The 12,500-nt window shown below is 36.7% G+C and overlaps 2 protein-coding genes across 2 annotated transcripts in view; both read right to left on the bottom strand.

Annotated features, from left to right (window-relative positions):
- Nucleotides 1-1,300: 1,300 nt before the first annotated feature.
- On the bottom strand, nt 1,301-8,419 carry LOC119576160 (E3 ubiquitin-protein ligase RNF103-like). The gene is given in 9 exon segments (XM_037923726.1): nt 1,301-2,144; nt 2,147-2,404; nt 2,407-3,172; nt 3,515-3,640; nt 4,112-4,373; nt 4,744-4,907; nt 7,233-7,327; nt 7,859-7,979; nt 8,291-8,419. Coding segments are annotated over 9 exon segments (2,217 nt in total). The 5' UTR covers nt 8,399-8,419; the 3' UTR covers nt 1,301-1,827.
- A 1,906-nt stretch (nt 8,420-10,325) lies between these two features.
- Nucleotides 10,326-12,500, bottom strand: part of LOC119575877 (uncharacterized protein C9E9.15-like) — a 4,142-nt gene continuing 1,967 nt past the window's right edge. The window contains exons 3-6 of the mRNA XM_037923414.1: nt 12,038-12,131; nt 11,429-11,552; nt 10,875-11,099; nt 10,326-10,508 (exon numbers count right to left, since the gene is read on the bottom strand). Coding sequence (XP_037779342.1) covers nt 10,326-10,508; nt 10,875-11,099; nt 11,429-11,552; nt 12,038-12,131 — 626 coding nt within the window. The remainder of the gene's footprint in view (nt 10,509-10,874; nt 11,100-11,428; nt 11,553-12,037; nt 12,132-12,500) is intronic.

Raw genomic sequence — 12,500 nt, 5'->3', positions numbered from 1 at the left:
TATGCAATATGTGTGTGTGTGGGGGGGGGGGGGAATTTTAAAGTGGACTCAAAAGGTAGCCACAACAAATCTATGATCAGTACCACAGAATTCTGCACTTTGATATAACCTGCAGTTCTAGAGGATTGCACAACAGTGCTAATGAGGACATGGTCCATCTCCTTGGCCACATTACCCACATCCCTGTACCATGTCCAACATGCAGGTCAAGGCGCAGGTACCAAGGCATGAAATCCCCAATTTCTGGGACCTTGAAAAGTCCTAGATAAGGAGGCTATTCTCACTGCCGGCATCAGCTCCTGAGCCATGAGGACCAAACAGACATCTCATAGACAGCTCTACTGCAGCCAGGTAATGCATTGAAATCACCCTAAAAATTTCAAATACCTTGCTGAGGACTGCTGTCTATTATAGATGAGTTTGGAGTAAAGCATCTCTTTCATGTCAAGTTTACAAACATCAGTAGGAGGCCACTGGGAAGCAGACGGGTAACCCAAGCTCCCAGTCTGAGTCCCAGCGGGACCCACAGCCTGCCTTACTTACTGGGTGGAAAGGACGCTTACTCTACCCCCAACACTAACATCTATATACTTCACTGCCAATTGGGTTCTCTTGGGGTGGCAGACTGGAAAGGCCCCCTCCACACGCCAGTAGGGCATGACCCCATACCTTTAGGGCCTCTTGCTACTCCAAGAGCCCCCACAGTTCAGCCTAGGACTGCAAGGTACCTAGTTTCCATGGGTGGCTAGGAGGGGGTACTGCAGAAGTCTTGATGATGGAGAGGCTATGAGCAGGCAGGTTTTTGCACAGCTACTCCCTTTTGGTTTCAGGCTAGTCAGATGTAAGTGAGAAGGCATGTACAGTACTTATCTAGGCTACCACACCATCACTTCACACCCACCCAGAAGGATGCACACAGAGAAAAAAAGTTAAAAAACAAAAGATTTTAGTTTTAGTAATTATTTGTATATTTTTGTGTTACAATAAATCCATTAACAATAAATAGCATCACAGTATTAATTCAGTTACATCTTGGCTGACTTTTGCCAACTAAGGTGACACAGCTAACCAAGAAAGGTTCATACACTTTCTTCAAGCAGCATTTTACCATTACAATATCATATATCACATAGTTAATACCACATAGTTGGAATGAAAAAATCTCCAGAAGGATTAGTCAGAATTAAAAAAAAAAATCTTTCCCTCTATCAAGTTCATTTTGAATTATCAATTTTCATGTTTTATAAGTAATTAATAATGTCTGCATATATCACAAGAAGCGTAAGCAACTGTTTTTTTAATTTTATAACATGATGATTATATATTTATATATCTCTATGCTTCCTTTACTTCAATTCTAATTTCAGAAATAAGAAAAATATGAAATAATGCAGCTCATTTCATGAGCCTGAACAAAAGAAAAGAAAAAGAGGAAAAGAAAGAATAAAGAATCACATTTCAGTTCTGCTTCAGAATTTACCGAGGCTAAATATTATCATCATCATTATTATTATCATTATCATCATTATAATTATACTTTTTTTTAGAGATTTTTATTTGTTTCGAGAAAAAATCAAAAGAAACATTAATCACATACATGTTTTCTTAGGATAAATGTGAGGGTCTTCCAGAAACATGAACAACTGTAAGACAACAAATTTAACCTAAGGAAACTCTGGGCCCTTGAAAACCCATAAATGTAGTAATATCATGCTTGGTATTTATAACTGACAATTCATGTATATGTTCTAGAATAATATCATCCTTATAATATCAACTATAAAATATTACCAAGAATATTCCATCAGATCACACTTTATTTGCTGTTTATTCTTCATGCTCATGCGTAGTATTAGCTGGTTTATTTTTATATGATGGCCAACGGCAGGTTGGACAATGGTGGTTATCTTTTAATAACCACTCTGTAATGCAAGAGTGGTGGTAGTTGTGTCCACATGGAAGGCCACACAAAACTGCTGACCATCGGTATCTTCCTAGGCATATTGCACATACCCGACTTTCTATTGCATATGATGGTGCTGTCCATTTTAATTCTGTCAGACTCTGAGGTGAAAGCAGCCATACATCCTTCAATGAATCACTCTGTTGGGAATTGAGTGCTGCATTTTGTTTCTTTGTTTTGAACAATTTTCACAAACTTTTAATAACTTTTCATATGTAATGTTTTGAAGACAGCTGTCACTGATTTTTCTGTACCTCAAGTACTGCCTCTCCAATTTCCTTTTCAAGATTGCACATCGATGACAGACATATATTTCCTTCACTGTAGTCCAAAGCTCACATAGCCTACAATTTTCATCTTGACAACAGGCATGTATGTCTAGCAGAATGTCATTTTCATTATCACTGACGCTATCAATATCCGTTTCACTTTCTGATTTAGGTCTTCCTCGTTGCCCCACCCATCATACCTCCATGTTGGCAAATCCTTCATATAATCATTTGGTATAACAGGATGTAGCCACAAGTCTGGTGTGGCTAATCGCTCTATGAGGAGCTCCATGCCCTCCTCCAGACCTAAATCCTGAGATGGCCTTGGGCGAGACAGTGATGCCATGGGACGGAAAAGAACGTCAACCAAATAGGAATCCATTGAGAATATTGACCACCAATTGGAATCCATATCAGCTGGTTCACTTTCCCTTCTTGAGATGACCCTCCTCAAGATGACGATGATGCCAAAAATGTGCGCTGACATCCAAAATATGATGGGATGCCTTGTGATCATAAGCCAATGGTATCTTAGCTGAGCAAAAAGCCAAGTAGAGTTTAAATAGGAGATCAACCATAACCCAGATTCAAGAAAAATATTAGCTAATGGAAACTTGAGAATTGCAGTGAAGGCAAGCCAAACAACAAAAACAAATATGTTGTATACAAGCATTCGTATCAGAGTGCGAATGGCATGTTTCCATGCTCTCACCCGGACATCAAACACATTAAATATATCAGCAACTGCTAAGGCATTGGCCAGCACAAGTGATACTAAAAAGACATCATTCATTTGAGGCTGTAGAGTACACATGTAGGAATCAAGGGCAGTGTTTGTGAGCGACTCTCCCTTCTGCTTGCCATAAGAAGTTACTCCTGCTGTGACAACAGCTATATTTGGTATTCCAGTCAGTCCTGTCCTTTTAAGCAACTGGGAAACCTGGAAAATATGAGAGAATCAAATAATAATTACTGTAGGTAAGTAAATAAATAAAGAGAGGAGAGACGGTGAAAGTGTGGAGACCTGACAGATGTCATTTCAGCTTAACCAATCAAAATAAGGTATTACAGTTTTTCATACTCTCCATCTTCATTGGCTAAACAAAGCAAAATGTAAAGTGGGTTCTACTATAAAAGTTTCATGGAAAAGGAGAGATATTCTACTATATGAACACAAATTCCATATTTCTATTCTTCCAGTATAGATCTTTGCCAAAATCTAATTTCCTACACCCAAGAAAATGATAGATGCACAAAGAAGAAAAGAAAGAAAAACACTTACTTGTTCCTTTTCTTCATACTTGACAGTGAAAGATGCAAGCTTAATTCGAGTTGACAGTCGGAGACTAAGAGTTGCTATCAATAATGGTGGGTTCAACAACTCAGAGATATAAACCACACGTGGAATCTGTCAATAAAATAAACAATCTTTAGACCCAATCTTTTGAAACAGAGCAAACAATAATAGCTAAAATGGAAAAAGAGGTTGGAGAAAGTAGTAATTCCATTTTTTACATGTATTGATAAAAATCAACAAAAAGTAATAGGCTATATATCTCACATATCAAGTGGAGAAGGGAAGACTGGTAAAAAGAGAAAGCAAAGTATTAGTTTCTACTTTTTTTTCTACACTGGTCAAAACTTGTTTATCTTCTGTCATAACAGTAATAATTTAGATGAAACAAGTTTATAAAGGCCTTGTGTCTAAGGTAGTGAATACAAAAGTCAATACTTATATTTACTCTCAAAGCTTTTAAATATACTTAATGAACAAAAGGCAAAATACTAGCCAGGCCTACTTTACCAAAAATAAGGGTTTCAATACTAGTCACAGTGAAGGGGTAAAGCGCATGATAAACCTCAAACTTTTCTGCATTACCTTTTCTTTACTGACAGCTGTGGTATTGAACCAAATTTCTTCAAGCTGTGTCAAGCAATTAACAACTTGAATTCTTGACTGTATTTGGCTATGAAGCCATGAAAGAACTGAAGCAGCAGTGAGATGTGTTGTTGATGCTAAAACAATGTGCTCTCTTCCTGCTGTCTGGCCATTGATCCAACTACTCTGCATGTTTCCCTGTTTCCTTGGTGGCAGCACCAGTACCAGTTGTGGGTGACTCCAGCCTTGCCGTGCACAGAATCTAAAAGAAAGAGCAATAATATTTCATATAATATACAAAGTTTCACATACTATTTTGTCAGTACAAATTTTGTGGGTCATCTTGTATACTTTAAACTGCTTACAGGTTGTTGTTTGCATCTACCCTATCACACTGTGTCTTTCAAAATTGATTAGTATTGCTTCAGACACATGATAATGTTTTCATAACATTACTGATGAAAACTTCTTATGTTACAGTTGTTTAAAAGCTAAATAACAGCAAGTAACTATAGAAAAAAAAAAAAAAACTGAAAAAAGCAATGTATCATAAGTGAAAATGATCATACTTTCTCCTGAATATATTAACTGTATAAATCTAAACATAACAAAACAGCAATATTCATACTCACCTACGATCAAACTGGCAGCTGATGACGGCACTGCTGATCTGGAGAGCCTGCAGCTTGGGTGCCAGGATACGCCAAGAACGGTCATCCAGAAGACGGTGGCCTGTGTACTGACCCTCTCCAGGAACTACCTCAACAAGCCATAAAGACTCATTCTCTTCATAAACCTACAACAAGAAAAGAGATGAGTGAACAAATAAGAGAATATCTGAGTGTGTGAGTGTGAGTGAGTGTGTGTGTGTGTGTGTGTGTGTGTGTGTGTGTGTGTATGTGTGTGTGTGTATGTGTGTGTGTTTGTGTGTGTGTGTGTGTGTAAAATTTTAGAAATGCCAAAAAACAACTTTTGAGTAGAATTATACTTGTAGTGTACGGCTGCGCACTCGCCGACTCTAAGGTCGATCTCGCCTGGACTGACATCATCCTCGGGCGCCGAGTGGTTGAGGCCGGGTCTTTACCATGCCACATGCCTGCCTTCTCTACCACGGAACAAAGGACGTGGGGAACTCTGCGATGCTGCCATTGACTTGGATGAGACGTCCCGGGCTCCGCTTCCCCCAACGAGGCGGGCAGTGTTAAGAAATAATGTGAACATGGTTATAAAAATAACCAACGAACGTATTCTAAACCAAGTCTCGTTACTTGGATGGTGTTGAAGTCTCCGAGAAAAATAAAAGATTTATTAATTTCCCAAGTCCCATACCGTAGATAGTTACAGCCCGAAATGTACATTACCAGTTCTTCTAGGTATCCTTTCCTTCCAAAGTGTCACAATAGCCCCTGAAGGGAGTAATGGTCGTTTGATAGTGTTTTTCTCTCTCCTTCTCTTTTCACGGTTGTTTGGGTCGTTGGCTTGTTTGGACTGCCGGACTATCGGGTTGGTAGTTCAACACTTATTTTGCATATCTTCTTCTTTTCGCGCCATGCCTGGGGCATGGCCTGAGGGTCTTTTTCTGGTATAAATACCCCTAGTTTTGTGAGGGGAAGACAGTTCGGTCCTGACTTCTGTGTGTACTGTGGTCCCGTTCTCGGTGTGCTCGCTTTGGATTTACTTTGTGTTCTTTTAATGGTTGTGTGTAGGAGACACCTGGTCTCTTTTGGACTTTGGCGTGTGGCACGCTACATCATCATCTGTGGAGTGCACTCTTTCTCTGTCCCAAAGCTGCACTGTGAATTCAAAGTGTCAGAGTATAAAAAGACCACTTCACACAGAAGGAACACTGCTTGAGGATCCGTACCTCCAGTGTGTCATTCCTTGATTTTAAACTAAGTCAATACTTAGTTTCCTTCCCTCAGCTCGAGGATCCGTACCTCCTGGGAGGAAGGTTTATTTCAATAAGTCTCACCCATAATAACTTCAGGGCCATTTTACTTTTTACTTTTACTTTGTCTCGATTTGTTGTCTTGATACCTGCCCGACCTTGTGGGTGTGTCAGGCAGTCTGTGATCTTGTGGTTCCCTTTGGCGTTATTTTCTTTATTTGGCCTTCAACGCTAAATTGTTCTTACATGATATTTCTAAAATATTTTTTGTTGTTTACACAAGTGTTTTTATGCAGAGTTTATCAGCACTAGTTTGTTTTGCTTTTTTTTTTTAAGTTAATCTCCATTTTGGGTTGGAGATTAACTTATTCATACTAGGGATTAGCATGTGTTTATGCTAAAACACTTGTTTAAAAATACTTATGGAGTTGGGACGCCAACTTAGGAGTGAAAATACACTAAGTCATTTTTGAGTATATCTGGTGTGGTTTTCAAGTGCATCAACCCGCTGTGATCAAATTGGTGATGTACGCATCTATGAAATTTCCTGTGACTGAAATATTTCCTGTAGACCTCCCTAATGAGTGCGATTTGCTCAATAAATAAATATCATACTATCGTAGAGCTTTCACTCGGTCCCAGTCAAATAAACAAATGATATTTACATCTTAAGTTCTGGTTCAGACTAAGGCTGAATGCTTGAAACTTTCTTGGGCTCGGGTCTCCTTAACAGCACATTGCTGGTTACTCTATCTCGCAACCCCTGAAAGGCTGTAAGAAGGCTAGATGAATCGGAGTATATTAAGCTGATACTCTAGAACAGACCATAACTTTGCTATACCTGGGTTCCACTTCCAGCAGGTGGATGCTCAAACTGAAGGGAAGAGGAAGAATTTTATGATCTTGCATTTTTCTTCCAAACACGTCCACGCAGACGCTCGGCCTACGCTATCTCCCTTTTCACATATACACACTTACACATCCAACATTCAGCACATACATCCTGTACTTTCCTTCCACCCTTCTTTCATACAACATTCACACCCCCATACACAACACACACGGTTCCCGAACCTACTAATCGGGTGGTGGCAGCGTGCCGTAGGCCTGGAATCTTACATCTGTTCACTGCAGACGAATCTTTTCCCAAATAAAATCTATATTCTCGGTTGAGCCCGAACTCAACCAGACATAGTGAATTCTACTGGGTCTACGCCCCGCTACAATACTAACTTGTTCATGATAGTCATCTTTCCCTGATAACTCTATTGGAGCCTGTTTCTTAGTATCCTCTTTTTTCTCTAAAAGTTCTCCATACTGGACTGGGCCTGTTAAGGAAAACAACGACATAAAAACACTTATCACTTTATGATAAATACTTGCTATATCCAAACACTACTTTCTCATGGAATTTAAACCCATTAAGTAAACCCATTGAGACATGCATTAAAAACACTAAGACCTGTAACCCCTAAAATCTAGTTATAATAATAATGGGAAGAAAAGATAAGAAAAGAAAAAAAGAAAAAAAAAGAAAGAAAAAAAAATTCCACCCCCCCAAAAAAAAAAAAAAAAAAAAGTATGCCTCAGTTTCTAATGTGTGATTATTTCTTTCTTTTATAAAATATATCACACATCAGACTTCGAACTGCATTGCAATCATCAACAGAACCCTGAGTGTGCAAAATGAATGCCAGAGCTGCACATTCTTCACGATGATACTATTTGAGTATCATTTGCACAATTACATAAATTTTAAATGATTTTTTTTTACATTTGAAAGAATGTGTTCAACTTGATGATGATGGTGGATTTCTGGAGAATAGAATTGCTATAGATTGAGAAGGAAAAATTTGTACCTGACTGTTGCAGAAGGTTTACAATTTCTGATTTCTCTAAGAGTGCTGTGTGCTGGATGCCTCGAATTTCAAGCAGACTGCGTAACTGTGATACTGATAAATTTCTTAGTGGATTTACAATCTGCAAAACATATATTGTCTTTTAATAAAAGAAATTATCATTACCAAGCACAAACACACACACACACACACACACACACACACACACACACACACACACACACACACACACACACACATACAAAAATTCTGCATACTATTATCGAGTACAATTATAAAGGTAGAGCTATATTGTACATTTTCTTTACTGACATTCAATGACTAATTAATATAACCTTTAACAATACATACTTCCTGCTGAAGAGTAAACATAAATACCTAAGGAAAATCACTTTTCTTCTGAACTGAGAAAGTTAAACGCATCTGAATTACCTGGTATGATGTGTATCCAGCATCCCACCAAAACACCATTTCCACCATCCATGTCACAACGACAACTATCGCCAAATAGAGAAGTGCAAGAGCTGGCCGCTGCCACATTTTTTTTTTTTTACTGTATCTGAAAATACAAAGCATGAATCAATCACAACTTTCAATTTTACTGTACATAAGGCTGGTATGTGGTATGTGTGATTAAGTAAGTAAGAAAAGAGATGAAAAAAGTGTATAATGATGAAAAAAAAAAAAAGTGCTATGAGTGTGTGTGTATGTGTGCATGTGACTGCATCTATATAAATACATACAGGAATTCCCTAGAAACTATAAGGGTTACACTTGTTAAACCTTATTGTTCATGATTGCTACAGCTTAAAAAACATATGGATTCAAGAAGTAGTCCAGATTTTCCAGTGATGATTCAGAAATAACCTAAATGCATTAATCACCTAACACAAGACTGATAACACAAATTATAAAACCACTTGTACAAGAGAAATAACAGCATAAATAAAAATTATAGTATGTAATAATCATAAATGAGAGGGAGAGGGAGAGGGAAAGGGAGAGAAAGGGAGAGAGGGAGAGGGAGGGAGAGAGGGAGAAGGAGGGAGAGAGGGAGAGGGAGGAGGGAGGAGGGGGAGGGAGAGAGGGGGAGGGAGGGGGGAGAGAGGGGGAGGGAGGGGGGAGAGAGGGGGAGGGAGGGGGGAGAGAGAGAGAGAGAGAGGAGAGAGAGAAAGAGAGAGAAGGAAAAGAGAAAAAGAGAGAGAAAGAGAGAGAAAGAGAGAGAAAGAGAGAGAAAGAGAGAGAAAGAGAGAGAAAGAGAGAGAAAGAGAGAGAAAGAGAGAAAAAGAGAGAGAAAGAGAGAGAAAGAGAGAGAAAGAGAGAGAGAGAGTTGATATATCTATCTGAAGTGTACTGTATTGCTACTCACCACAAAAGTAGTTTATGCATTTTTTGAAAATTGTATGGATGCCGATGTTACTGTGTGCTTTTCTCAATAGAATGCAATGCAAACATAACATATATGAGATCCTTATATATCTATTTTAGTTTATAATAAGTTGGCTTGCTGATAAAAAGATACTGTTATATTATAATTATCACTAATGAGTACAGCTTCTGTTTTTCTGTTTTGATTTCATTGGAAGAATGCTCTTTATTAACCTTTAAAAACAATGACTGTCTTTGGGGTATGCTTAAGATATGTAAGAAAAAAAATTACATTTTTTTTCAGTGTTACTTAATCTTTTTGCATTGTGTCCTTTTGTGACTGCATAACCCTCAGGTTACAAATATTCATCCTCTTGTGAAGTTGGATTTTTCTTTCTGCAAATTATTATTCACTAAATGCTCTCAGCAACCAGGTTATCAAAAGTAATTTAAAATAAATAGAAAAATAAGAACACATATTTTGTATTATATTTAATTTATGTAAAGCAAACTAGATTTGTTTAATATGCAGTGAAATCTACAAACTATAGCAGTTTACAGACAGATAAGTATAGAGGTAGATAATTATCATTATTCAATAAAAATATATATCTTTAGAAATATTTATTCAGCTTTCATCTCCTACATGTACACATATATCAACCTTCAGTAATAATTACATACCTGGGGGAAATCATACACAGATATGACTTGCTGTTTTTCAGAGGTTTGAATCACCTTATTATCTGTATCATTATCATTATTATTACTATTATTATCATAATAAACAGATGAGCATTAGTTACATGGGGGGAATATTAAATTCTTTGTATAGTAATCCAGTATAAGAGTAATTTTCACAACCAAAAACATGTACAATATTAATTTTGCTATAACAACACAAGAGAAATTAGTTCACCCTTTACACTATCATTTGTACATAAAAATGTTAGGAAAAATAATAAGATAACATCAAAGCCTGAACTTTCATTTTCATAAAAAAAAAAAAAATCTATCACTTCCTCTAAACAATAAATTATCTCTCATAACTTATGGATAATCAATTGTCAACTCAGCATTTCAAACAGCCTGAATATAATCAATCTCCAGTGAGCTTGTTCTCTCTGTTTAAAGTCGCTATAAACGCCACAGGAATCTGAATGGTAGTTCTCGTTATATCCGATGTGTCAAGAGGTTCTGCGTCAGGAACAAGAGCCCCACGGTAGTATGGCTTAAACTCACTAAACGGCAGAGAGATAATGGTCCACTTGTTCTCTGGAGCCTGAAAGATATTTTTGTATTACAAAAAAATTCTGTCTTTTTACTTTCATGTTATTTTTGTGTTAGGTTAACCCAATGTTACCTGGGAAATGATTTACTAATGCTATTGATATCAATGGTGTTGTTTTTATTATAGATATCGTAATTACTATAATGTTATAGACAATAGTAGCAACAATACAAGATAACATAAAATATTTTCAAAAATTAATGAAAAGGGTGTAAAAACAATTAACAAAATAAACTGGGCATGGCATGTATGTACATGCCATGTCTGTCGCTTTTTGGTTAACATAAACATAGTACATACAGATTACGATATGCTTAATTTTACAACTTCAGTTTAACAAAACAAAATCCAACTTACTGTGAAGAAAATTTCATAAGAAGGGTATACACTGGGTTCTTGTCCTTTATGTTGGAAGTTCACTTTGTAGATGTAGTTATCTCCTTGACCACGAACTTTCATTTCAAGAGCTGAATGATTGCTTAAATTCCACCCATCATTTGTGTAAGTCCCTGCAAAGCCAGCTCCATTCGGCTGAAGATTGAGCATGGAGAAGAACACAGCTCGCTGAAATAACTTTGATTTCTGCAAAGATACCAGTTTGCATGATGTTAATAATATAGCATAGATAAAGCCTAGTTTAAGCTAGTGCAAGTGATAATGTCTTTTATGTCCATGTTCTGAGTGACATACCTGTTCTTGAATCTAACTGAGAGACATACCTGTTCTTGAGAACATAAAACTCTTGCATAGAAACTATTGCAGTATTACTTTAAGTTAAGCCTATTATGGCAAAGATGGATGCATTTATATCTATATAAGTGGATATGAAGTTTTGCAATTCAGTAACTATTGGTCCAGCAAATGTGTGTAATTATTTGAAAGATACAAAACAATAAAGAAAATAACTTTACCTGCAAAGTAAAAACAGCTTTTGACATTCCTGGTTCCCTGACAGTGTCTGAAGATTCTTTCCAGTTGTCCAAAGATTGCATGGTACGAAAATCATACATCATCTTTGGAGCATCTGCAGTAACACTGAAAGTTCAAAAGTTATCAGTGACTTGCCATAACATAAAAATAAATAAATAAATAAATAAATAAAAATCAATCAATCATATAAATATATACATAGAAAATATATATATTCAAGGCAAGCTTTCAACCAATACTTATAGATGTGCCTATCAATAGGTTTTACGTGCTTAGTCCTCATGAGTACTGCCTTAGCTCTGAGACCCTACGGGTTCCCAGTTACATGGATTACCACTGCATTATGGCAGCCCCATATATATAATAATAATAATAGGCAATCTGTATAATCTGGTATTTAATATAGAACCTGTTACTGTATGTTTTAAAATTATGCTAAATGTTTAGAACACACTTGCCCCCTTTTCCAACCATGTTATGTCATGTTTTCAGCAAGTTATTGAACAGTAGATACCTATTTATAATTCATATTTGAAAACATCTCACTAATAAGGAATAAATCTCATTCACTTTCAGTTGCCTGGACTCACGTATATGAAGAAATGTGGTAGGCCATGCTAAGGCCAAAAGATGCCCCTAGCAGGAATCCAGTCATCTTCATCATTGCGCAGGAAGTCATTGCAACTGCAAATATTATACAAGATATAGATAATATTGAATGGAGAAACTGAAAAAAAAAAAAATCCTACCTAATCATGAACCCTGATTATTGCTAAATCCAAAAACATTAAGTACAAAGAGCATACTACTAACTGTAATTTGCCTGTAAAGAAGTTTATCAAAATGTAAAACTTGAATTGTGCAAGTATTAATATACACTTCAAAACATATACAAGTCCTTATTAGATAAACTTCACTATGAAATAAATGAAAGAAAAAGAACAAATCCAAAATTATAAGAACAACTTTACTATCTATTGCGTTGTTACGATATTAAGCAAATCTAGTTTCAGATAAACATCATTTCCTTTATGAAAAGCAAGAAATTCTAAA

Source organism: Penaeus monodon, chromosome 8, assembly GCF_015228065.2.
Source record: "Penaeus monodon isolate SGIC_2016 chromosome 8, NSTDA_Pmon_1, whole genome shotgun sequence".
Classification (NCBI taxonomy): domain Eukaryota; kingdom Metazoa; phylum Arthropoda; class Malacostraca; order Decapoda; family Penaeidae; genus Penaeus; species Penaeus monodon.
The sequence above is the reverse complement of the archived record's forward strand: the minus strand, read 5'-3'. Positions and strand labels throughout refer to the sequence as shown.